Source organism: Megachile rotundata, chromosome 12 (assembly GCF_050947335.1).
Source record: "Megachile rotundata isolate GNS110a chromosome 12, iyMegRotu1, whole genome shotgun sequence".
NCBI classification, from domain to species: Eukaryota; Metazoa; Arthropoda; class Insecta; order Hymenoptera; family Megachilidae; genus Megachile; species Megachile rotundata.
In genome coordinates this window covers 8,735,785-8,760,921 of record NC_134994.1, presented here as the reverse complement: position 1 = coordinate 8,760,921, position 25,137 = coordinate 8,735,785, and the positions used below count along the sequence as shown (strand labels likewise).

General features: G+C 32.8%; 5 protein-coding genes across 7 annotated transcripts in view; 4 read left to right on the top strand and 1 right to left on the bottom strand.

Moving 5' to 3' along the window:
* Positions 1-888: 888 nt before the first annotated feature.
* Positions 889-6,342, top strand: lin (protein lines homolog). 2 transcript variants are annotated; one of them, XM_012283031.2, is made up of 3 exons: positions 889-1,193; positions 1,272-1,761; positions 3,150-6,342. In XM_012283031.2, exon 3 carries the CDS (start codon positions 3,330-3,332, stop codon positions 5,112-5,114), a length of 1,785 nt encoding a protein of 594 aa, XP_012138421.1. In that variant the 5' UTR covers positions 889-1,193; positions 1,272-1,761; positions 3,150-3,329; the 3' UTR covers positions 5,115-6,342. The 2 variants fall into 2 exon arrangements, with proteins under 2 accessions (XP_012138421.1, XP_012138422.1); XM_012283032.2 differs by lacking the exon at positions 1,272-1,761.
* A 239-nt stretch (positions 6,343-6,581) lies between these two features.
* On the top strand, positions 6,582-9,523 carry LOC100875856 (protein FAM98A). The gene is made up of 7 exons (XM_012283033.2): positions 6,582-6,691; positions 6,764-6,814; positions 7,002-7,368; positions 7,452-7,742; positions 7,834-8,132; positions 8,208-8,830; positions 8,964-9,523. Exons 1-7 carry the CDS (start codon positions 6,594-6,596, stop codon positions 9,095-9,097), a joined length of 1,863 nt encoding a protein of 620 aa, XP_012138423.2. The 5' UTR covers positions 6,582-6,593; the 3' UTR covers positions 9,098-9,523.
* A 198-nt stretch (positions 9,524-9,721) lies between these two features.
* Positions 9,722-14,428, top strand: LOC100878292 (transmembrane channel-like protein 7). Its single transcript, XM_003702212.3, has 4 exons — positions 9,722-10,089; positions 10,324-10,548; positions 10,615-10,856; positions 10,944-14,428. The coding sequence occupies exons 2-4, from the start codon at positions 10,371-10,373 to the stop codon at positions 12,843-12,845; spliced, it is 2,322 nt and encodes a 773-aa protein (XP_003702260.2). The 5' UTR covers positions 9,722-10,089; positions 10,324-10,370; the 3' UTR covers positions 12,846-14,428.
* Positions 14,429-15,203, bottom strand: LOC100878405 (ribonuclease H2 subunit C). The gene is made up of 3 exons (XM_076537810.1): positions 15,059-15,203; positions 14,632-14,864; positions 14,429-14,559 (listed from the first exon to the last, which is right to left on the bottom strand). Exons 1-3 carry the CDS (start codon positions 15,201-15,203, stop codon positions 14,539-14,541), a joined length of 399 nt encoding a protein of 132 aa, XP_076393925.1. The 3' UTR covers positions 14,429-14,538.
* Positions 15,204-15,894: 691 nt separating this feature from the next.
* The window catches only part of CRMP (Collapsin Response Mediator Protein), a 29,804-nt gene continuing 20,561 nt past the window's right edge, over positions 15,895-25,137 (top strand). The window contains exon 1 of one of the 2 annotated variants that reach the window (XM_012283035.2): positions 15,895-16,135. In XM_012283035.2, the coding sequence (XP_012138425.1) occupies positions 16,097-16,135 (39 nt within the window). In that variant the 5' untranslated portion in view covers positions 15,895-16,096. The remainder of the gene's footprint in view (positions 16,136-25,137) is intronic. The other variant, XM_012283034.2, reaches the window with a different exon arrangement.

Here is a 25,137-nt window from a genome sequence, read left to right as displayed (position 1 = left end):
TGACAAATCCAAATTGCATTGTGTATCACGTGTTGTAATAATTAAAATAATATACGAAAATAATTTTTGTATGTTATTTCGATATTGTAAAATTAATATTGCTTTCCGATCCATTTTAATAATATAACCTTTCCATGTCAGAATATGGTAGTTGACTTTGTGCAGTTGGTAATGTTCAACCCTGCCGCAACTCCAACGTAATTTTGATCTGATGGAAACGCAAGGCAACTGAACTCTAACCCGACTCAAACCCGACTCTAACCCGATTTGAACCCTCGGTGGATACTTAGTCAATAAAATTCTTTTCAAATATTTGAAAAAATAATCTAACTTCCTATGTGTATGTTCATTCAATTGCTTTTATATAAAGGTACACTAAATTAGAATGATGATATTACAAATAAAACAATTGGATATAAATTTCTTAAAAATAAATTCACTGAAACTTCATTAGAATATTGTTATAAAAATATAGTATTTAAATATGAAACACATAATACCCGTCGCAAATTTCTAATTGCTTATTTTTGTAAAATTACAATAAAAATTTGGAAAATAAAATATTTTTGGCTTTTATTATAGTAGCAATTTTTAATGTTAATCAGATTTCGATGAAATTATATTTTATAATATATCTGTAAATTATAAACTTATGGAATAATTTTTAGAATCAAAAATAAATTTTAGATATTATAAGTTTGAATATATTTTCATCGATAAGGAATGAAAGACATTATACGCATTTATTCGATGTAATATTCTTTTGTATTATCAAATTTCATTAAAAATTATTTATTTTCGAGCATACGATATACACAGTATTAAAATAACTATTAAAATACAAATTATACGACAAATAAGGATCTGTATTGGATCTGTATAAAATTTGGGGCGCTGCGATCAATGCAGAGTTGCCGATCATCCCGTGTATTTATTATACGACTTTTTGATTTCGATAACTTTTATTATGGAAAATTACGGAAAAGATGTTTAAAGAATATTTAATAAACTTTGATCACAATCTGAATGCAATTATTCTATTAATTATAATAATTCCCACTCAGTACATTGTGGAATGTACGAGGAGGAGCTACTGTGTTACGCAGCTCTGCATGATGCCACCCGAAAAATATCTAATAAACACGAAGAATTCGTGTCTTAATCACTATCAACGTAACATTTTACCACTTGACGTAAGATATGAATTGTTCAATGGAAATATATTCACGGTTAAAAGATATAAATCCATATTTCGTATTTTTACTCGGTAGCATGTATACGTGGCAACAGAGCAAAGTTGTCGAGTGCTCTGTCACTTCCTAGTCAAAAGAAATTCTTCAAGCACAAACAATAATATATTTACAGTGTTAAAATAGTGAAATACGGTGTAACTCTGAAAGAGTGCTGTCAAATATCCCGACGATATATTTAACTGTCTGTCAAGATATTGATAGAGAATCTTTCTCTATGTATATTAACGTATCAGCAAGCGTCGGTTTATGTATTACATGTGCAACTTGTATTAAACTCCACGATTAGCCTTTAACGAGTGTATGTGAGAACAAATACCAGTTAAAATTTGTTAAAAACATGTTGCACGTTAATTAATTTATTAATCTCAGTGCATAAGATAAATATACACGCACACCTTTGTACGAGTGAATATGTAAACATATATATGTGTACACACACTTATTTGCAAAGGTGTTGGAATTTACAAATATTTCAAAAAGTCGATAAAAACGAGAATCAATTATACCTGTAAGTTTTCGTTTATTGTATTTTTTTAAATGCAAAAGTTATCTTTATCTATTCAGATTAACAAATAAGTTTTTCATACATTGGATGTTGAAAAGGAAAATTAAATATTTTGTGGGTAGATAGTACTCATCAAATAGAAGAAAAAAGTTCTTACAAACATAGGTCATAAAATTTGTATGCTCAAAGTTGCAAACAATTTTCTATTTAAGTTGTCGCATTTAATTTACTTGCTTCTGGTATTCTATCATGACATGTAAATAATCAGACATTTTATTATTTCTTCTACTGATGTTTGAATGGGATTACACTACATGCTTCACAACTAAAAATTATCATACTTTAGCAGAAAAATGTTAGTTACATATAAATATCAGCTAATAATTATCAGTGAGAAATGTTTCAAAGGTTTTAAAAAAATCACTATACATCAAATTATCTTAATTAAGAAATGACAGAAACGCATTTAAAATATGATCTTGCCGCTGGAAGGTGTTATAAGTCTTGCATGAAAAAAATCAGGGGTTTCTAACCGATTTGAAATTCTCTTGTACGCAGATGTGAAATCTGTATGGAAATGGGTAAAGAATATATGGAAAGATTTTTATAAACATCAGTAGAAGAAATAGTAAGATATTTAGTTATTTACATATCATAATCGATTACTATATCATGATTGATTGCAAATAAGTAAGTTGAGCACTGCAGTGTGCAGGAAAATGTTTATTACATTTCATTTTCTAATCCATGGTCATTGCAACTTTATTTCTATAATTGATGAGTACTTTAAACCCTGTAAATATTTAACCCTTTTTTTAAACACCCTGTATCTTGCACGAGGGATACAGTAACTAGAAGACAAGGATTCATTCTTTTTGCGCATATTCATACTTTCAGTTCTACGCGCTCTACATAATCTATGGTAATGCGCGTGCGCTCCTCTGACGATCGCAACGCCGAAAGTATATACACAATGGATAGAAAGTTTCATGATTTCTAATTCTTCTAAATTTGGAATGTTTTAATCATTACACGAAATACTTTTCATTCTATATTTATATATTCTATGAATATATTAAAAAAATTGGATGTATTATTTTTGTTGATTTTGTGTACTTATCATATTATCAACATTTTTCACAGTTCATTTATTTTTCGTCACCGTGTATATGATCACGAAGACAGAATGGACTGTTTATAGAGTAGCATCGTGTTCGTAATTAAAAGTCTCCCTAGGTTGGTGCGCAAATCGTCATCTAGTTACTGTACTCTCTTATGAAACAGAGTATACAATTGTCATAATACAAACATTATTTATAAAATAAACTCTATGATATAAAGTTTCAGCTTCTAAAACCTCTAATTTATTTCTTTTTATTATTTTAATACAGGCACGTTGTCATGATTGAAATACCTATGGTTTCTATAAATGAAACAAGCTAATGTTGACTGTATTTCACGTTGAATTTACACGATATATCGTCTTTTGGAACATTTTATATATTATGAAGATAACCTGATGAAAGAACATCATAGACTATGAAGAGAAAGCACCAAGAATAGTATTGCTAATGGTGCTCTGGCACTGTTATTACTTTCCTCCTAACAACACGATGGAGGAGCCAGCAAAGAAGAAACAACGTATCGAGAATAATGAAGTTGGAAGAGATACGATATCGGATATTGAGCAGTTACAGAATAGTTTGTTAGCACAATGTTTATGTAATGTACCAGAAAGTAGTCTACGTAAACCATTCACAAGTGCAACAGTGGAAGCTGCTGATGGTACTTTTCGATCTTCGTTGTTATCAGAGTGGGAATCTGATCAAACATTAGAGTTTATAAGTGCTTTACAGCTTTTATTCGATTTAGCTATTAAGCAAAACACTAGAGGTGTTATGTGCAGAAGAGTGGTAGATGTTTGTGATGCGCTGGCGCGAAACGAGCATGGCATTATAGATCAAATAATTGACCTATCCTCTACAACAAACAAATTTATATCATTTGCTGCTAGTAGAGTTCTTGCATCATTTTTTATTGTAACAAAGGAAAATATTGAAGCAGCATGGTTAGAAAAACTAACTCAATCTTTGGTAAATACCCATTCTCCAAGTCAAATGTTGTTTACTTTAGATGTTGTAAAAAGAGTCGTAGAACACAAGGACTGTGGTATTCATCCTCTTGAAGATACAGAAACTATGGTGACACCATCACATTGCAATACAATATCAGTTTCAGATGCAGAAAGTTTTGATAGTACACCTGTAAAAGCTATGTGTGTCAAAGCATTAGAATCTAAATGGACCATATTAGTATCAAAATTTGATGCCATTCTTAGTTCATATACACCTCAACATGAGTCAGTTGTTATTACGTTTTTTGATTTATGGGAGTCAATTATTTCTGTAAAAGCTAATTTGTCTGTTATTGATACCAAACTTTTCTATTCTCAATTAGATAATTTGGTTGTACTTTTAAATGCTAGTGTTCCTGGTGTAATTTGGAGACATCTTCTGGGATTATTTAATGAAGTATTGTGTTATGGAAGCACTTTAGCATTGCAAGATGTACTTCCAGATGAGCCTTGTTCTCTTGCACATTTGATTGTGCGTGCTGTAAAAGATTGGAGATTATTAGATGCCTTACCATATCGGCATGGTTCTGGAAGATTTGGAGGTGGTTCTGGTGAAGGAGATCGGCCTCTTTTACAAAAGATTGTGCTTTTAGTTTTAAAAAGTGTTGCTGTGACAGTTAAAGAGACACGTAGCGATTCTAGTGACTCTTCCTTGGGTTCAGAAGCAGAAGATCTTGATGCTGATATGGCAGTCATTGAGAGAAGCATAAGAGAAGTTTTAAGACAACTTGATCAGTGTGTTAAAACATTAATGCCATTTCATCCTGAAATGCCTTTGTCACAATGGGTTGTGCAAATGTTTCATGATCAGGATGATTTTCTGATCGAAGGCATGGTATGCTGCTTGGATGTAGCAGTTGGTTTGTTTTATAGAGGACCTCCACAAAATGATCTTGGTCATATGCTTAGTCCAACTTTAACTTTTGTACAATTTATACACGCGGTATCACATGACCCAGATGTTCTGTTAGATTTACTTGTTAGTAATGAAACATGTTTCTTATTATACTTATTGAGATTCTTGAAATATGTTAAAAGAAATTGGACAGAGTTTGTCTCTTGTTGTGGAAGAGAATTAGATGATACCATGACAATATTAATAAGACTTCGTTTAGCAATTGACAGATTAGTATCTAAAGCTTTGTTTCCTTATAACATAAATCCAGTTCTACGTTTGTTAGAAAAATGTGAGTCCTTCTATGAAGGTAATATAGAAAACTAATTATTTGGTTGTATGATGAGATTCGAAATTCAATTTATTAGATTAATGTACAAACTGTAAGAATAAAGAATTTGTCGTCTGGCTTATTTTATCAGCCAGAAAATAATACTTGTATAGCCTTGTTAACTTCGTTTATTCATAAACGACTGAATTATATTAATGTCGTGTGTAGCGCTGAATACCTAAATTAATATTAGAGGATTCAGAAGAAAGGATTTTATTTATTATATTTAGCAAAATTTTATTCATTCAGAAGTATTGTTGAATTTTTTATTCAAGAACTATGTATTGCATTTCATAGTTGAAGTATAAATGGGTTTAAGTAGTACAAAGATTAGCTAAAATTATATGCTTCACAATGAAATTGCACTTCTATGGTGCTATGAGAACGTGTTTGCCAAAGCACCATTGGAAATAAATTTTAAATGTATACTATTAGAATAGTATTTATATGTATACATAAAACTAATTGTACAATTTGCCAGTCAAATAGAATTGTATAAGCTGGATTCCGATGTGCACCATTTTATGTATTGAATGCTCTTGTATATTACATTAAATTTGTACTCAAATTTATAAAAATATATTTGGTCACTTTCTGAAAGTTTTTATACAGCTAATTGAAAGAACATGTATTAAAATTTCTAATTTTAATATTGTAAAAGTACCGAATATTAGAGTTAGACATGTAAATATATTAAATTATATTGGCTTTTAAAAATTTTATATCAGAGGCATTGACGAAACATTTAATTGTATCTGTTAATTCGAAAAAAAAAAAACAAATAAATTCGTTTGTCTGTTCTTTAACTGACAATTGTAAGATAATTTTAAGTTCTTTCTTTTCTGTTCTGTCCATTTAACTAAATACAATTGTACAAATCAGTAATATCAAAATCAAATATTCTGTCATATTGTCATGATTTATTAACATTGTATAAATTACAATATTGTAAAATATTGGAAGTATGTAAATGTAAAGCTACTGGCAATTATAAGTTGCTGACATTTGAAGTTATGCCAGTATTAATAAATTATTAGATTTTGAATGGCAATGATTGCTTCTAAATTAATGTTAAGAACAATATTTGCCATCATTATTTTGATATTGTTAACAAATTAAAATATTTGTACATATCAATTGTATTATTCATAAGTTAAGATTAACTTTGTAAGTATGATATGTATATGTAATGCACTAAAAATCTACATATTTTTACTTTTATAATCATGGTGTCATTTTATTTATTTTCCTTGCTGTAAACATTTTGGTAAGAATTGTAAATCTTACATAGCTACCATTAATTATTAGAAACAATATAATATACAGTTACGTTTTATATATATCCACATTGGTTTTTGCAAGTTTCTTTTATTAAAAAGTCGTGCTTGTAAATGCATTCATTCGAAGGGTTTGAATTCAATTTATCCTCCATATACAACGACATCTACTGTTCATAAAATGCACTAAACTTCCGTATGATCATGAAAAATCTTATGGCCTATGACCATTATGGCACATTGACAGCGTATACGGTAAAGACGTGTATTAATTATAGTCCATCTCAATTTTTATTGTAAGTACATGTCGTTTATGCTTTACTATTATATTTTATGATCTATATTAACTGTATTTTTCATTTGATCAGAAATTTTGCAAAGATGGAACTCAAATTAATGGAAAGAATTCAAAAACTTGGGTAAGTAGTTGAAGGTTATAAAGTTGAACATTAAAATATGATTTATATTAAAAAGCAATGTAATATTTTTTGAGTTTATTTAATTATAGTAGCAAATTATAGAATCATGAATCTTGTAATTTTTGTCGCAATATTTCTCGTATCGATTCAACTAATTTTATAATTAATAAAATTTGGTATTATACAGATATAATGGAGAATTGACAGATTCTAAAAAGTTTAAAGAGGCCTTGAAACAAGGTCCTAAATCACCAGAATATACAAAGCTTGTAGCATGGTTAACCGATGAAATTGCTGTACTCAATGATATGGATGAAACTATCCATGCAATTGTATCACCGGATGATTCTAGTTCATTTCTGTTAGAATTAAGCTGTTTTCTTAAAGAATTAGGATGTGTAAATGAGAGATTAATGACTGGTAATGTCAATGAGCGATTGGTAACTGAACAAGATAGATGTATCTTGTTAGACTTTTTAGGAGCAGAATTAAAAACCTGCAGATTATTAGAATCCAGAAAGCATAAAGATCCCAGTTCAATGGCTATTGATGTTGTAAGTTTTCATTGTAAAGGTAGGATAAAGACGATAATTCAGTACCACAAATTTTTTAATGGCATTGTATGAACTTTTTGTAGGATGAAAGTGATACTGCTAAAGATTTAAAAGACATGTTAATAGCACTAAACTTTGAGAAACCACCTGATGATATTACCGCTCAAAAACTTTTTACAAGATTGGAAAACAAATTGACTGATGTATTGAAAACAGTTCCTTCGGAGTTGATAGGTCAACCACTGCTTGTTAAAGACTTTACAGAAGCAGATTGGAAAAATCTAGAACATATTCAACAAGAACTGCATGATGAATATAGAATACGTCGTGATATGTTACTGAAAAGACTTGATGTTACTATGCAATCATTTTTGGTAAATAAAATCATTCTTTTCAATAAAATTGACAAAAATATATATACTTACTTAAAGTAGAAACTAATATAATTTTTGTTAAAATAAATAGTGGTCAGAGAGAGTGAAAGCCCAAGAAGCTGAATTAAATAAAAGATATGAAGAAACTAGGAAATTTTTAAGTACAGAACCTGATATTACATTTGCTGATTTACTGGCAGCAAGAGAAGATATTGCATTAATGGAAAAAACAAGCAGCGCAACTGTTAGAAAAAATACTCGTAGTGAAATTAATAAAGTTATTATAGGATCTGTACCAGATAGAGGTGGTAGACCATATGAACAAGAACCACCACCACCTGAAATGCCACCATGGCAAAAAGATAGAGTACAAGGACCTTCAACTTCTGGGTTAGTTAAAATTACTGAACATAATTTTAAGTAAAATAATTTAAAGTAATATATATTTTTGCAATGTTATTTTAGTGGTCGAGGAGGTGGTAATTTCAGAGGTGGTCGTGGAGGAGGAGGAGGAGGAGGCGGAGGAGGTGGAGGTGGAGGTGGTAGTTATCAGAATTCTAATACCAGTTTCTCTCATGACAATCGAGGAGGTCGAAGTGCAGGTGGTTCGTATGGAAATGTTGGAAGTCATGGAGACAGTGGATTTCAGAGTTCAAACTACTCTAAAAGTGGAGGATATGGAGGACAAGGTGGGGGATATGGAGGAGGACAGGGTGGAGGATATGGAGGAGGGCAAAGTGGTGGATATGGAGGACAAGGTGGTGGATATGGAGGACAGGGTGGTGGATATGGAGGAGGACAAGGTGGTGGATATGGAGGAGGACAAGGAGGTGGATATGGTGGAGGACAAGGAGGTGGATATGGTGGACAGGGTGGGGGTTATGGAGGACAAGGAGGTGGATATGGTGGAGGGCAAGGAGGTGGGTACGGTGGAGGACAAGGAGGTGGATATGGAGGAGGACAAGGTGGTGGATATGGAGGACAAGGAGGTGGATATGGAGGAGGACAAGGAGGTGGATATGGCGGTCAAGGTGGAGGCTATGGAAACAGGGGAAATAATTACAGTACAGAGAACAGGGATAGTGGAGGTAAAGATAAAAGAAAGAAGAATTTTGGGATTGTACAATTTTAATAGGAAGTTATCAACTATTGTCAATCCTAACAATTTTTTAGAGTATGATCAACGATCTAACTATTCAAATAATGAATTTGAAATTACAGGTGGACAACAGTATCAAAGAGGAGGTGGTAAAGGAAGAGGAGGTAGAGTTCAAGGAGGATGGAATCAAGGTTCAGACAATTATCATCGTAATGAATATAACCGCGGTGGAAATCGAGGTGGACGACAATATTAAATTGCCATATGTAAAATACCGCCCTTATATTGCATCGATAGTTACACTAAAAAAAATTTGCTTTAATTATAATTAATGTCAGTGACTTTCTACATAACAAATAGATATTTAATATTAATACATTATGTTTCCAAATGTTTTATGAAGTTAAATTAAGAACTTTGATATTACTTTCGAAACCTGAATCTATATTATTAATGAGACTGTAATAATCACTATATGCCACTTAATAATGTTTTACTTGTTCAATGTTAATTTTGGCTATGTATTTATACTCGAATTTTGTAAATATGCATTTTTGTACAATAAGAAAAACGTGATTTTGTTGGAATTATTAATATGTAATGTAACCATGTGAAGAGATACAAAATTGGTTAATATTATTGATTTGTATAAAATATTTATTAAATACATATTGCAATTGCATATCATTCATCTATATTTGATTGTGCATGATATACAAATATGAATAATATAAAAAATTATTTCTTATTTATTACTGTCATGTTCATTCAATTACACCTGATAACCCGGTAGTAACAAATGTATGAATAATTCGTCAAATCTTTTGTCTGATAATTTTAACGATATCCTCTATATTCCACTTGGTTCATGCTTTGGTGTTCTTTTATCAGCCATCTGCAGATTGCACGAATTAGATATACGGAAGAACAAAATGCCGATAAGTGTATTCTGGATGTATTGTTGTACTTATTTCACCCTATTTGTTCGAAAACATCAGAAATTCTGTTATGTGGGAACATTAAATTTGATATTAATGTGATTTGATATAACGCTTATATATTTAGCGCGATCTACGTCATACTTTATAAAACGCTACAATCAATGTGCCATCTGACTTCTAAGGTTCAGTGTTTTGTCTACCGAAGTGTCATTTTTTTATGAGTACTGTTATCGACCAACATAAAAGAAAGATGTGCTATCAAGCAGTGTCACAATTACAAAATACTTGATCGATTGATTCATCTCAGGTATGTGCGTAATAACATCGATACGTCAATTTCTGAATAATATTGTTTCCAAGTATAACTTGTTGTACTTAAAGTTTAGTTAAAAACGTGTGCAATTTATACATTTATTAAACATTGAATAATAATAAACCAATAAGAAAAGTCTAATAACTATTAAGTATCTATTACAAATTGCATAAACATAAAATTCATTATTTATGTGTGAATAATGTTTACCCAAATTTCATGAACAAGGTTTATGAAAGAAGCTACATCAGCTAAAATTACTAATAAAAAAAAAGATGTCAGGCGGGGAACGAAAGAAACGTGCTTGCGACAGAGCACAAGGTTGGGAAGAGGCAGGTGCTGAATTTTATCAGGAAAGTTATCCTGCGGCAATTGAAGCAGATTTACAACAAGCATTACAAAGAGATCCTTCTCATATAGCTACTTTACTTCCAAGTAAAAAGTCTCGTGTTGGTAAGTGTAAATATAATGATGTTACAAATACATAAAATTACTATATCTTTAATTATCTATTAACAGCAACAGCTAAACGAATACGTAATGATACGAAAACAACATTAAGGAGACGTACTAGTACAAGATCTCGTGGCACAACTACATCAAGACGTATGTCAACAAATGTTCACGATGCAGCAGTGTCCATGTTGCCAGACTTGTCTGAAAATTTGTCTAATGAGGAACGTACATGGGAAGAGATAATGCAAATTAAGGCTATGCCTGTATGCATGGCACAAAAGATACAATTAAAAAATCAGTTGCAAGTATGTTAGTTAATTCTATGCACCACATTATAGTGATTTTAAATTGAATAAATCTAAACATACGTGTATGCATATATTATTTTTCAGAGTGCAACAAAATTAAGGTTGCAAGGCTTTGAACAATTAAAATGGCAACGAAGGAAAGCTTGGCAACAATTTCGTATAAGAATGAAAGAGGCCTATTCGAAAATGGAGTTATGGAATGATAGTCTTAAAACGATTGGAGGAAATTTTGGAATGGGAATAGTAGCATACTTTTTATTCATCAAATGGTTGATGTATCTTAATATTCTTTTATTTGCAATTATGTTCTTGTTTATTGTGTTACCTGCAATATTACTTGAAATGCCAGAACAAGAATCGTGTATAAATTCTAATAGCAATTATAGTATAGCTTGCTGTTCAGAACTATATTTAAATATAACTCAAGGAAGTATCGGTGTAACAGATATTTTGCACGGTATTGGTATTTTAGAGTACACATTAATGTTTTACGGTTCATATAGTCATATGACTTACGAAAACTCCGGCTTTTCTTACGACTTACCATTATCTTATATTTGTGCTACTATTGGGGTATTTATTGTTAGTTTAATAGCAATCGTTAAGTCTGCTGCTAAAAGTTTCAAACAAAGAGTAGTTGAAAATGAGGGTCAATTTTATCAGTATTGTAATTTAGTTTTTGGTGGATGGGATTATTGTATACACAATGAAAAATCTGCTGCCGTTAAGCACAAAGCATTATTCAATGAAGTGAAAGCATTTTTAGAATCTGAAAGATTAGAAGAAGAAAGGCAAAATCGGACAAGAGAGGAGAAAACAAAATTGTTTCTTACGCGTTTATTTATTAATTTAATTATTTTAATGGTATTAAGTGGCTGTGGGATATTTATTTACTACATATTTGAATTTTCTTTTGATCAGGCTTCATCGGATATGGATGAAAGCTATGAGAGCTATATGTCTCTAAATAGAATTATTCAATTATTTTTTGAGTTTCTACCGTATATATGTATCGTTATTTTGAATCTTGCGGTACCATTTTTATTTCGATATTTGGTCACTTTAGAAAATTATAGCCCGTCATTTGTTATACAGATAACTCTTTTGCGAACAGTATTTCTACGACTTTCTTCTTTCGTCGTTTTACTTACATCATTTCATAGATTAATTGCAGGCGAAGTAGGAGATAATCAATGCACTGCCAATGATAATAAATTACGATTATGTTGGGAAACATTTGTAGGGCAACAATTTTTCAAACTTTATATCACTGATATTTTTATTCAGTTTTTTATGACATTTTTCGTAAATTTACCAAGATCATTAATAGCAAAACACACAGAAAATAAGGTATTACGGTTTTTTGGCGAACAAGAATTTGATTTACCTAAGCATGTGTTAGATGTTGTTTATTTGCAAACTATTTGCTGGCTTGGTTGCTTTTTTGCACCTTTGTTACCATTGGTGGCAGTGATTGGAACTTTTTTCTTGTTTTATATCAAAAAGTTTTCTTGCTTAGTGAACAGCACTCCATCCAGTAAAATTTATAGAGCAAGTAACTCAAATTCGCTTTTCATGCTAATTTTATTAATTTCTTTTATTCTAACTACAATTCCAGTTGGTTATTCCATTGCAGAGCTAGTACCATCAAAATCTTGTGGGCCATTTAGAGGCCGTAAATCTGTATGGACATTATTAATTTTAGTATTTGCTCGTTTTCCTAATTGGCTTCAATCAATTTTATATTTTCTTGGCACTGCTGGGTTTGGTGTACCAGCTTTTCTTGTTCTCACACTACTTTTATATTATTTTTATGCAGTAGCAGTAGCAAATAAGCATATGGTCACAGTTTTAAAGAATCAGTTAGTACTAGAAGGACATGATAAACAATTTTTGCTGAATAGATTGAGTGCATTTATAAAACAGCAACAAGATCAGAACAAATACCATCAAGACCAGGCAAATGAGTTGGGCACATTTTCATAATTTATATTCTGAATACTGAAATCATATTTTTTTCATAATTTTAAAAGTGCACAAATTTAGCAATGCATATACTTATATGTAAACTACATATACAAATTATTTTTATTTCAGTATTTTTACTTGCTATGTGATAACAAGACTGTTCAACTCTCCGTTCCATTAATTAACTGAATGATATTGAAAATAATTTAGCAAATTAGAATTCAGTTAAAAGAGTCAAATAATTTTTACTCGATTCCTTTAATTTTAACTGATGAAACAATTTCAGAAAACAAGGAAGAAAGAAAAAACATACTTAAGAAAAAATCAGGGTACAAAATGAACACTGTGCAATAGTAAAAAAATTGCAAAGTATTAACTATGTATTTGTAGTTTAAGGTACCACTAACAGTTAAGATTCATATAAAAGTAGCAGTAGAAAGTATAACATCATTTTTTAAGAGATGATTTTGCATAAAACGTTAGAAGAAATAATTTTGTTTCTTTCGTTTTTAATAACAACATGGAATATCATAAATTCACTTCTTGAATTTAAATAGGGTGCTTTTGATAAAACGAAGTGAAGTGATATATGATGGACCTATTTTTAGATTACCTGAGTATTAGAAATGTAATGCAATTGTAAATAGGTTTTTTAGACAAATCAAGAGATGTTTAAAAATAAGAAAATATTTTATAGTAGACTGTTTATTACATGTGTACCAAAGTAACGAAAAAATACTTTAATTTATGTTAAAAATTTGTTTTTATAGATTTTATTTTTATATAATAACTTTGGTTTATTATTTAATAATTATAAAAGTATATTTATAAAACTTATTCTATACATAAATTATATTTAACATCATTTTTGGAATACATATATATATACATGTTCAACTATTATATTGATAATAGCCATTTTTTTATATTTTGAATTTTTAAGTACAATACAATAATTGTTTCCTATTTTAGACGAATCCTTTTTGTCTTCAACACTGCCATTGTATATGAAAATAGAATTTCTTCAACTTTTCTATCTATAAACGAATATGCATGTATAAAAAGTTTTAGCAAGAACTATGCATGTATGCAATTTTTTGCAAGTAAATATTGTAAAACTGCCAATATAGGTTACATAGTTTCAAGAAAGCATTTTATATGAATTTTATACAAATATGACTATAAAGCAACAACTGCATATTAATGTCACACAGAACACAGCTTTTACTAAGGACCACATTTCATTCATTATTACTTTATAATCTAATATTCGATTTCTCTGATGTCATTAAAACAGTATTAAAACTAATATATAATATACTCAGTAGTATTATGCGTAACAAGAATTCTTCTGTGCTAAAAGGGTAGTAAATGCTTTCATCTTCATTACAACTTTTATACATTTATAAAAGTAAGAAAATGAATTATAAATAATACTACCTATCCTATAAAAGACTGCACATTTTTGAAACAGCTTTCCTAGTTAAACCAAAAAAATCATTTTTGATGTTTACATACTTCATAAGGGATTACAAATATGTTATGTATAACAAAACTATATGCCTATGATATGAAATATGGTTAATAAACTATAACATATATAAAATGTACAAAATATTTATTTTTATCTTTATATTAGAATAGAAATATCATTATTTGGTTAATCATGTAATAGTATTTTATATTTTTGTGTTAACATTTTTCTTTGTAATTATGATTTTGTTGAATGTAGCTGAAAAAAAAAGAAATGTTTTATAAATGAATTCTGATTATATTTTATTTTATTTATTACTTAATAACTTACTGCTTCAGCAATATCAATCCAATCCATTGCTGATGCTAAAGCATCATCCTTTGATGGTAGCTTATCATAATTCCAATAGGTGAAATATGAAAAAGTTCCTGTAGAATATAAATTACGTTCCACGTTTCCTATTTCTGGTTTTTTGTGTTCAAGAAACGTAAGACCTTTGTATCCAGAAGGTATCATTATTTTTTTCCCCTGAAGTGGATATCCACGAAACGACGAATTATAATCTGTACACAAAAATACTTCTTTTAACCTTAAATACGGTTAGCGTAATAATATGTACTGTTGTCACGAAATGAACATAATTTACAAAATAAGTAATTTTCAATTAACATATGTTGGTGTTCTTTGATTTAAGATACAAAGTCATTATCGATAAGCAAGATTATTAATGATAAACAGAATTTTAAAATTAACTTACGCTCATCGTCTATGTTACGAATATAAGGTGTAAAGTAAGAAGAAACCTTCGCAGATTCATTTCCATGAATTTTACACGGCATCAAGTGTAACACATTCTCTTTTACTTCGGATAAATCATGTTTTACATGCAAACGAATAGCCATGATTAAATGAAAACACTTGTACACCTTTTAGGCGGGAACTGCTTCAGGCCTAATATTTTTTTCCTAATTATGACATAAACTTAATTTAATATTATTTAAAATATATCATGTACAATGTCACAATTAATAATTATCTATTAAACAGAATAATATTAAACACAATTATTTATAAAACGTGCATTTTTCAAAAGCACATCATATGTTTCTGACCAATTGAAATCTAATGCATATTTAAAAAGAAATGTACAAAAATTGATACATATTTAAATTAAGATATATATTTATATATTTATATACATACCGTTTCAATAAGAACGGATTAAAATATTTGGAGGTTCTAACACTTAAGAGGTTTTGGTGTCTCCATATGTATAAAATAGAACTTTATTTTTCTAAATAGAACTTTTAGATTTTAAAATTCATCATGGAGCTTTAGAATTATGGTTTTGTAGAGCATTTGACCTTGAGATTTTATGAATAGAGTTTTAAAAAGTATAATTGGCAATGTAAAATTTTTGCGGTATCCCTTCCCTTAATGCCCTAAAGCACGTGCTTATTTTTCTTAATGGTTAATTCAGCCCTGCTTTTCAAACATGTGATGAACCCTGTTTAGTGGGGATAACCCCTACCATCATCCAAAATCAAGGAGGTAGGGATAAAAATTTACCACCGCCGCGCAACGCGCACTCACAGCGTCAGTTGCAGTCGATTGCTCGATTCGATTCGATCTTGTTCTTTTCGATTGTAGCTTCACGAAAATTTCGTGCAAGTGAAGATCTTTTCGCGAACAGAAAAATAGTGTGTTCGCGTGTCCTTGGTGTAGAACGGATCGTGTGATCGACAACATCGTGTACTTTGCTTTCTGGATAACGTAATCTTTTATTTGGTCCAGGATGAGTACACCGGTAAAAAAAGTGCCCATTCACCTGCAGGTCAGTTAGACTTCAACTATTTTATTTTTATCGTTCCTCCACCGTTTTCGTCTATCTTTACAGAAATCAATTCTTCCTGTTCAGCTACCACGCACATAAACTGCGTAAAATGTATCCTATATGTAAATGTAGGTGGAGCGAAGACCGGCTTATCTAATATTTATATATTAAACTTTAATTATATCGCTCGCGATGTTATGCATGTTTCAAATATTACAGTATTTATCAATGTTACAAGGCACTGGCATGTCCAGTACATTTAAAATTAAAAATAGAACGATGCGGAGATATATTGCGTTTAATGATCGTACTGAACAAAAAATAATTTAATGCCTGCAGTACGAAAAACAGAATCAGTTGACAAGTCATCGAACGATAATAAATATCGCTGAAGAGTGATTGAAGTTTCGTATAGTTTGTAAACGGCGTCGGTAAACGGTTGTGATAGATGTTGGATGGACCGTGTGCAAATGTTAATCAATGCAACTATCGAGCGTAATTAATGCAGCACCTAAACTGATCATCCCCTAAACGTCTAGCAACTAGTAACTTGTCTGTCGTAAATCTTTAAGTAGTACAGCGTTTAGCTAAGGCTTCCCATTTTTCACAAACAAGATAAATTATTCAAGATTAATGGAACTCGTTTAATATCGTGCAGGATAATGTTATCAATTTTAACCGACATGTTCGATCTTTCAAATAACTTATTTGCTTATATTCGTTATTTTAAGTGTAACCTAACGTGAACGAGGTCATTGAACTGGCGATCAATAACCAAGGTGGGTGGCTTGTTTAACAGAGTTGATTATAATTAACAAACGATATTGCAAAAAGTATCATTTAAAGATACTAATTAATTTGTCATTGTATTTAATACACTTGCAAGGAGGTCAAATTTTTCACGAGTTTTTATTTGTTGTTAAATACATATCCCCTTTTTTGCTCTGATATTACTACCAGACATTACAAACCGGATAAATCGTCCTGTTGACACGCGTCAGTAGAGGAATCTCGATTATCTATCGTTCGATTTACCAAACATCTGTTATGCGAATACTTTCACGTGTTAACAGAATACAAGTTTAAATACAAGTTTCCTTTAAATACAAGTTAAATCAGGAGTTAAATGAGATAAGAATATGAATAGTAGAACGCGAAATTTGATTATAAAGTTATCTTTCAAGCGATTAATTCGAATAGTCGTGTATTTAAAGGAACACCGTTGAAAGTAAATAGGTGTTATGGGTGTTTCTGCGTTACTGTTAAAACCGAAAGTTTTGTCGCACCATCCTAGTGATAGCAAGGTTGCTGCCTTATTGATCCAAGCGTCTTGGCGCCCGGCATCGGTCTATCTCGTAAAAGGAGCCAAGTTTGTGTCCACGTGAAAATAATGGTCTTACGTATATCATTGTATTTTCAAAAGCAAGATCAACGATAAAATAAAATAATATTTATCTTAATAAATATACTGTTATAGATAGTAAAATGGCATAATTTTAGTATTAATTAATTAGTACATAGTTTGAGACGTACTTTTCTTTGGGATGTTATAAGACACACATGGTGCGTCAATGAATTTCTCGGGATAATTAATCCTTAACGCACATAGTGCGTCAATAGATTTCTCAAAATAGCACAATACGCATTTTGTGCGTCAATTGATTTTTCAGGATATTTTATACATGACACACATGCTGCGTCAATAGATTCTCCAGGATATTTCACAAAAGACACACATGGTGTGTCAATTGAGTTTTCGGGGGTAACTACTATCAGACGCACATGGTGCGTCAATTAGTTTTCTGACAATTAGTAGCAGACGCACAAGGTGCGTCAACAGGGGTTTTCAGATAAAGTACATGACGCATAGGGTGTGTCAATAGGGATTTTCAGATAACTGGTACATGACGCATAGGGTGTGTCAATAGGGATTTTCAGATAACTAGTACGTGACGCATAGGGTATGTCAATAGGGTTTTTCAGATAACTAGTACATGACGCAGACGGTGCGTCAAATGGGGTTTTCTGTTGACGCACGAGGTGCGTCAATAGGGTTTTTCAGCTAACTAGTACATGACGCACAAGGTGCATCAACAGGGTTTCTCAAGTAATTAGTACATGACGCACAGGGTGTGTCAACAGGGTTTTTCAGATAATTAGTACATGACGCACAAGGTGCGTTAACAGCTTTTCTTAAGTAATTAGTACATGACGCACAGGGTGTGTCAATAGGTTTCTCAAATGACTATTACATGACGTACAAGGTGCGTCGTTAGATTTTCTCAGACAACTAGAACAAGACGCATACGGTGCGTCATCTGAACAACTTGAAATCCTATTCCAATTGTTCTATCATCCCTATATTTCCCAAAATTATCCCAGACCCTATAAAATTACTCGAAACTTTGTTTTGGCACAGAAATCTGTCTCCGATAAGTTGAAACTTGAACCCAACTGTTTTGACTAGCATATGCCGTGGTCGTCGTACAAATTTACAAAGTCAATAACGAAAAGCTCGCGTCAGCAGAGAGGGCGGAACACGGTGAAACACGAGGGTGGTTCGGGACGATAATTCGTCCTGCGAAAATCGTACGGCACTGGCGTCTAGGGCTCGGGTAACAGCAACGAATCAATAGTTCGTCGACACCGAGTCTCGAGCCGAAGTCGGAAAAACCGGCGGGCTCGATTTTACGAGCACCACACTCGACGACCAGACACATTCAGCTCGAGAGACAGTACACGCCTGCTAACAGAATCCTCACCGTTGATCCTCTGTTTCGTGCCGAATGTCTCGGCGGGCAGGGCACCGCACGGTTTCCGCGAGTAAAAATAAACGCGAATGTTGACTGACATTTTTGCGCGAGGCTTTCATCCCGATTAGAGGGAGCCGAGGTTTGATTTAGAGAACCGGCCGACGTGGCTCGACCGTAAAAGAGACGAAGAAATCTACGATCGCCATGGCGTCGATTACGTTTCTTCGCGGACTTGCAGGGTTTCTGGTCAGCTTGCGTTTAACCGCGCAGGGACTTTTCATTCGGTTACAAAATGTACGACATACATTTTTCAAGATGTGTGCTCGCCGTCTGGACTCTAGAGCCAGAGGCACATTTTTCTAATTTTAGAGAGACGGACCATAACGCAAGACCTGCTTTTATACTGTTATATCAAATCTATTGTTATATTTTATCTTGTACTTCGCTTTAAAAAATTTGGAGGTCAGATAGTTCTTTATATTTCTTTTCATATCCACATTTTTATGAATAATTATTTGAATAAATTACTTACAAGAAACAAGAGGGTGAGCTATCTTTTTACCCTATTATATTAAAAATATTATTTCCTTTCATTATGCGCATCACTTAAAAAATAGCTCTAATACAATCTAGCTCTGGCTTCAGAATATCTGCAACAATTTTATGTTTCCCTCTATAGTAATATTACAAGGAAAGGTATAGTAATATTCATAAGGAAATTTAAATTTATAATTAAATTAATTGCAAGAATGCAGAGGCTGATCTTTTTCGCATTTCAAAAGTTTTGCCTTAATTGTAACATTACAGATTTTTGTTAGATTTTATAATTTATATTCTGTACGTACCTGAAGTGATTTTATAATAGTAACGACCTATTGTTTCGGAGGTAATTATGCAGCTGATTCCGCCACGAACGACAAGTGGTTCTACGAGTGTGCTAGTTGTCGTTTGTTTGCCTCACCGAGAACTTGACGGCGAATTTAGTCGAATGGAAGTCGGTCAACCGAAATGCAGATTACTGGCATTATTCTTGTGGCATAAATAGACGCGAAGGGGAAGCCAGGTGTGACCCGGTGTTGCCGTTTCCGCGGCAGTATATTGCAAATGGAAATTGGAACACGATGGCTATTTACCATCTCTCTTTTCCACGTTATATATATTCGATTAAACAGGTGCAAGGACGATCATGCTCTTCGAACTTTGCGCGAGCGCTCTTTGTTGGATTACAGCGTGTGGCCATATAACGCGCGGCGTCAATGCGTGACGAACGTCATTCAAATAAAACATTCTTTAAAAACGAGCACGGTGAATCAGCAGTCCTGTAAATAGCCTTTAAACGTTGCGTTAATTACAAATTATAATTCGTATTAATTATAATCTGTAGTATTAATAATAATTTACAATCAGTATATAAGCTATAAATCGACTTTAGTTAAAATCGAAGTCCACAAAGAAGATTTGATATAAACCTATTCGACTTCACTTAAAATCGAAGTCCACAAAAATAATTCGAATGTACGTTTCCAATATTATGTACGTTTCCAACATCGTCGATAAAATTCTAGTAAAAAAAAACAGAGAACTAATCACTCAATATGAGTGATATCAATTAACGTTATCGAAGATGGAATGAATTTGTTGCCTAATTTAATATTTTCTTTATCAGGTGATCCCAAAAAAGTTTGATAATAAACCAATTGAAAGACGATAACCTGCAACGATAACGAAAGTAGAGCTGTTGAGAAATGGTCATCGAAGACGTAGATTCGTACGAAGGGTTCATAAGTACCGCGAGGTGCTTGCAGGAATTTCTTTTCTTCAAAATCACGGCGTCGTACGGAGGACGTATTTTAAGCTACCGTCTGCTGAAAATATCCAAGATCTCTACACATGAAACACACATGTTGGTGGCTAATAACTATACCGCGGGGATGACAAGGTCTCTGCCTACGTGAATCAGGCAACGAGATCTCGATATTTATTCGATTCTTTGGACTCGTAGGTGGTCCTAGTTCCTAAGGAAAAAATGTTATCTAGTATGTGGTACTTGTGTGCTTTACTGATATGTGGACACATGAAATTTCATCCCTCTTCGAATTAAATTTGTGTCCATATTAAGTCTAGTATGTGATTCTCGTAGTATGTGACGCTTCATTTACAATTACTGACTTAATGTGGACGCACGAAATTTCATCCCTCTTCGAATTAAATTTGTGTTCACGTTAAGTCTAGTATGTGATACTCGTATGCTTTATTTACTGATATGTGGACACACGAAATTTCATCCCTCTTCGAATTAAATTTGTGTTCACCTTAAGTCTAATATGTGATACTCATATGCTTCATTTACTGATATGTGGACGCACGAAATTTCATCCCTCTTCAAATTTAATTTGTGTCCACATTAAGTCTAATATGTGATACTCATATGCTTTATTTACTCATATGTTGATACACGAAATTTCATCCCTCTTCAAATTAAATTTGTGTCCACCTTAAGTCTAATATGTGATACTCATATGCTTCATTTACTAATATGTGGACACACGAAATTTCATCCCTCTTCAAATTTAATTTGTGTTCACATTAAGTCTAATATGTGATACTCATATGCTTCATATACTCATATGTGGATACACGAAATTTTATCCCTCTTCAAATTAAATTTGTGTCCGCCTTAAGTCTAATATGTGATACTCATATGCTTCATTTACTAATATGTGGACACACGAAATTTCATCCCTCTTCAACTTAAATTTGTGTCCACATTAAATCTAATATGTGATACTTCTATGCTTTATTTATACTTACTGACTTAATGTGGACACCTGAAATTTCATCCCTCTTCAAATTTGTGTCCACACTAATTGCAAATAAAGTTCATCACATATCACATACTAAAAAATTTGTCCTCACAAAGTAAAACCACCTACAAGTCCTCCTAACAACAGTTATTCCAACAAATTTAATTTGAAGAGGGATGAAACATAAATTCGGTGAATTTAATTTGAGGAGGGTGCAACGCGTGGAAGAAAGGTTCTTAAGTTATTACTCAATCTACTTCCATACGCACGCCCATAGGGTTTCGTCCCCCCAGTTCCTGGTAAAATCGATGTTTCCAACGTTCCTGAACCGCACGCAACACGAATTCATCGTCCAAACAGATCTTATCGTTTCGATCGAATCGATTCTATTCTTATCACCCAAACTCGAATCTCATTTCCCCATCTGGTGATTTCAGACACACATTGTCAGGTGACCCGTTCGAGTATGGTTGCACGCGAAACACCATCCGTGAACCGTTCTCGATCCAATTAAAGCCTGATTTCTTCTTTAATTATACTGTCCAGACTGTTCGCCGCACGAACACCCGGAGAAATGATAATTGACCGCTTTCACACTGGGAAAAGGATTTTCCTACCTTTAAGGAGCGAAACTCAAGTTTCTACCTTGTCTATGGTGAACGAGGTTGTTTCCGGTGATTCGAGAAATCGAAAACATTGTGGTTTGTTAACAGGGCAAATATTCGTGATATTAAACTGTTGATGCAGCAAGAAATTGCATAAGGTTATATAATACGCCATTTTCTCGAGGAATTGGGGTTGAGCTAACACAAATTGTATTTCAAGTTATGTTGATAAAGTTTACACGCGTGCGAGTAAGCGGTTAGAGCAGGTGCGTTTGAAAACGTGCGTAAAGTATGGATATTCATGAGTATTTATAATTAATGAGATTAGAGGAGATAGAGCGCAGGATTTAATAGTGTTGATGAAAGTAAATGGCGAGTGCAGAGATAAGTTCGCGAGGTAGAGATAAAGTATTTTTTGATGTCATGTATTATCAGTGCTCCTTATATGGATGTGGATTATATTGCCGTTTATTACTTTAGAAATAAAAATTATGAATTATACTTATTTGATGTAGATAACACAGGGATATACTCTTGTGGGGTATACAGTATATAATTTTTGATAATATTCAAATTTTCAAATTTTTGTGTTTTTGAATTTCTAAATTCATGAATTGTTAGGTGTTCAAATCCCAAAATTTTTGAATCTCTAGAAATTTTTAATTTGTAAATTCATGAATTTCTACATTTAGAAATTCTTGGATTTCTTAATTTTTGTAATTCTAAATTTCTAGATTGGCAAATTTCTAAGTTACTGGAAAAAATCCCTAGATCACCACAGTTCTAGATGCAAAAGTCCCTAGACCAACAAGTTCCTAGGTGCAAAAATCCCTAGATTTATAAGCCTCTACATTCTCCAATACCTAGGTTTCCAAACCCTAAAATTCCCAAGTTCCTAAATTTCCAAATTTCTAAATTTGCAAATTTAGATTCCCAAATCCCTAGACCCCCAAATTTTTAGGTCCCAAAATCCCTAGATCGTCCCATTTCTAGATGCAAAAATCCCTAGACTCCTCAATTCCTAGGTCCCAAAATCCCTAGATCGTCCCATTTCTAGATGCAAAAATCCCTAGACTCCTCAATTCCTAGGTCCCAAAATCCCTAGATTTATAAGTCTCTACATTCCCCAATACCTGGGCTTCCAAATCCTTAAATTCCCAAATTCTAAAATTCCCAAATCCCTAAATTTCCAAATTTCCAAATTCCTAAATTTTCAAATCCCTAAATTCCCAAATTTCCAAATCCCCAAATCCCCAAATTCCCAAATCCCTAAAGTCCCAAATCCCTAAAGTCCCAAATCCCTAAATTCCTAAATTCCTAAATTCCTAAATTCCTAAATTCCTAAATTCCTAAATTCCTAAATTCCTAAATTCCTAAATTCCTAAATTCCTAAATTCTCAAATTCCTAAATTCCCAAATCCCTAAATTCGCAAATCCCTAAATTCCCAAATTCTGAAATTCCCAAATCCCCAAATCCCCAAATCCCCGAATCCCCAAATCCCCAAATCCCCAAATCCCCGAATCCCCAAATCCCTAAATTCCCAAATCCCCAAATTCCCAAATCTCTAAATTCCCAAATTTCTAAATTCCCAAATCCCTAAGTTCCCAAATCCCTATATTCCCAAATCCCCAAATTCCCAAATTCCCAAATCCCCAAATCCCCAAATCCCTAAATCCCCAAATCCCCAAATCTTCATAATCCCAAGTTCCTATACTCCCAAGTCCCTAAATTCCAAAATTTCTAAATCCTCAAATTCTCAAATCTGCAAAACCCCACGTAACTAAGTCATAAAATCCAAAAACTCTCCAAATCCCCAACTTCATAACTTCAAAAAATCAACTAATTGCAAGGTCGTGTGTCCCTACATTGCAATTTTCTTCGCGCGAAGGTTCGGTCACAGTACCCACTCACTCCGTAAAGTGCCCGTGTCCATTGAGACACATAACACGCTTCCCTTCCTGGCGCTAAAACTCGATTTAACAAACCTGCACCTGCAACAGTTAGGGACGAGGCAGATTGGGATCGATTTCATGAAAGCCTCGACGTTCACGGTGGTTTAGAGTCACGCGGGGTTCCGAAGCAATTTTACGGGTTGGAGACCTCGACTTGCGTGAAGGGTTTGTTGCACCACGCGTTGCATTATGGGGTGCGAAGGGTGCGGACTTGGGGTTGTAAAACGTGGGCGGTGGCGACCGCGATGGATTGTCCTTTTTCCCTACTCTTCCTTCTGATCTTTCTCCCCTACGTACCCTTTTATCTTTGCCCGGTTAGGGAGAGCCCCGAGGGTGGTTGTCAAAAGTCCTTTATGCGATTCGAACTCTATTCTTCGGAATCCTTTCTATTTCCTTCCGCCCTCAGACAATATTTATGCGTTTTGTCTGCGCTTCTTCACGTTCGTTCAAGTGCCGGGTTCAGGCGCCTTTCAGCAATTAAAATTTCATGTCTCACCCTCGTTTCGATAGTTTGCTGATTATGGCTTCCTTGCTTCAAGGGTGCATAAATGGGATGAGCTGTCGGGGAAATTGTGAATGAAGGAACTGAATGGTACCTTTCTTTTTGTAAGTCCACGATATTTTCTACCAATTTAAAATATCTATCCAATTATCTTAACATTGTACCTCGCACTTTTTATGAATGTTCTAAATGTGTCTAAATCTATGTAAAGTATCTATGCAAATAAAGATGTAGTCTGAAAAAAGTATCTTTCTCATGCAACTGCATGTTTGAAACGGATCAATTCATCATCATAATTAACAAGTATAAAAAGATCACGTACTTTCTAAAAAAAAAAAAGAAGAAAGTGTTTTGTTCATTTGCAACCGAGAATATGCATATGGGG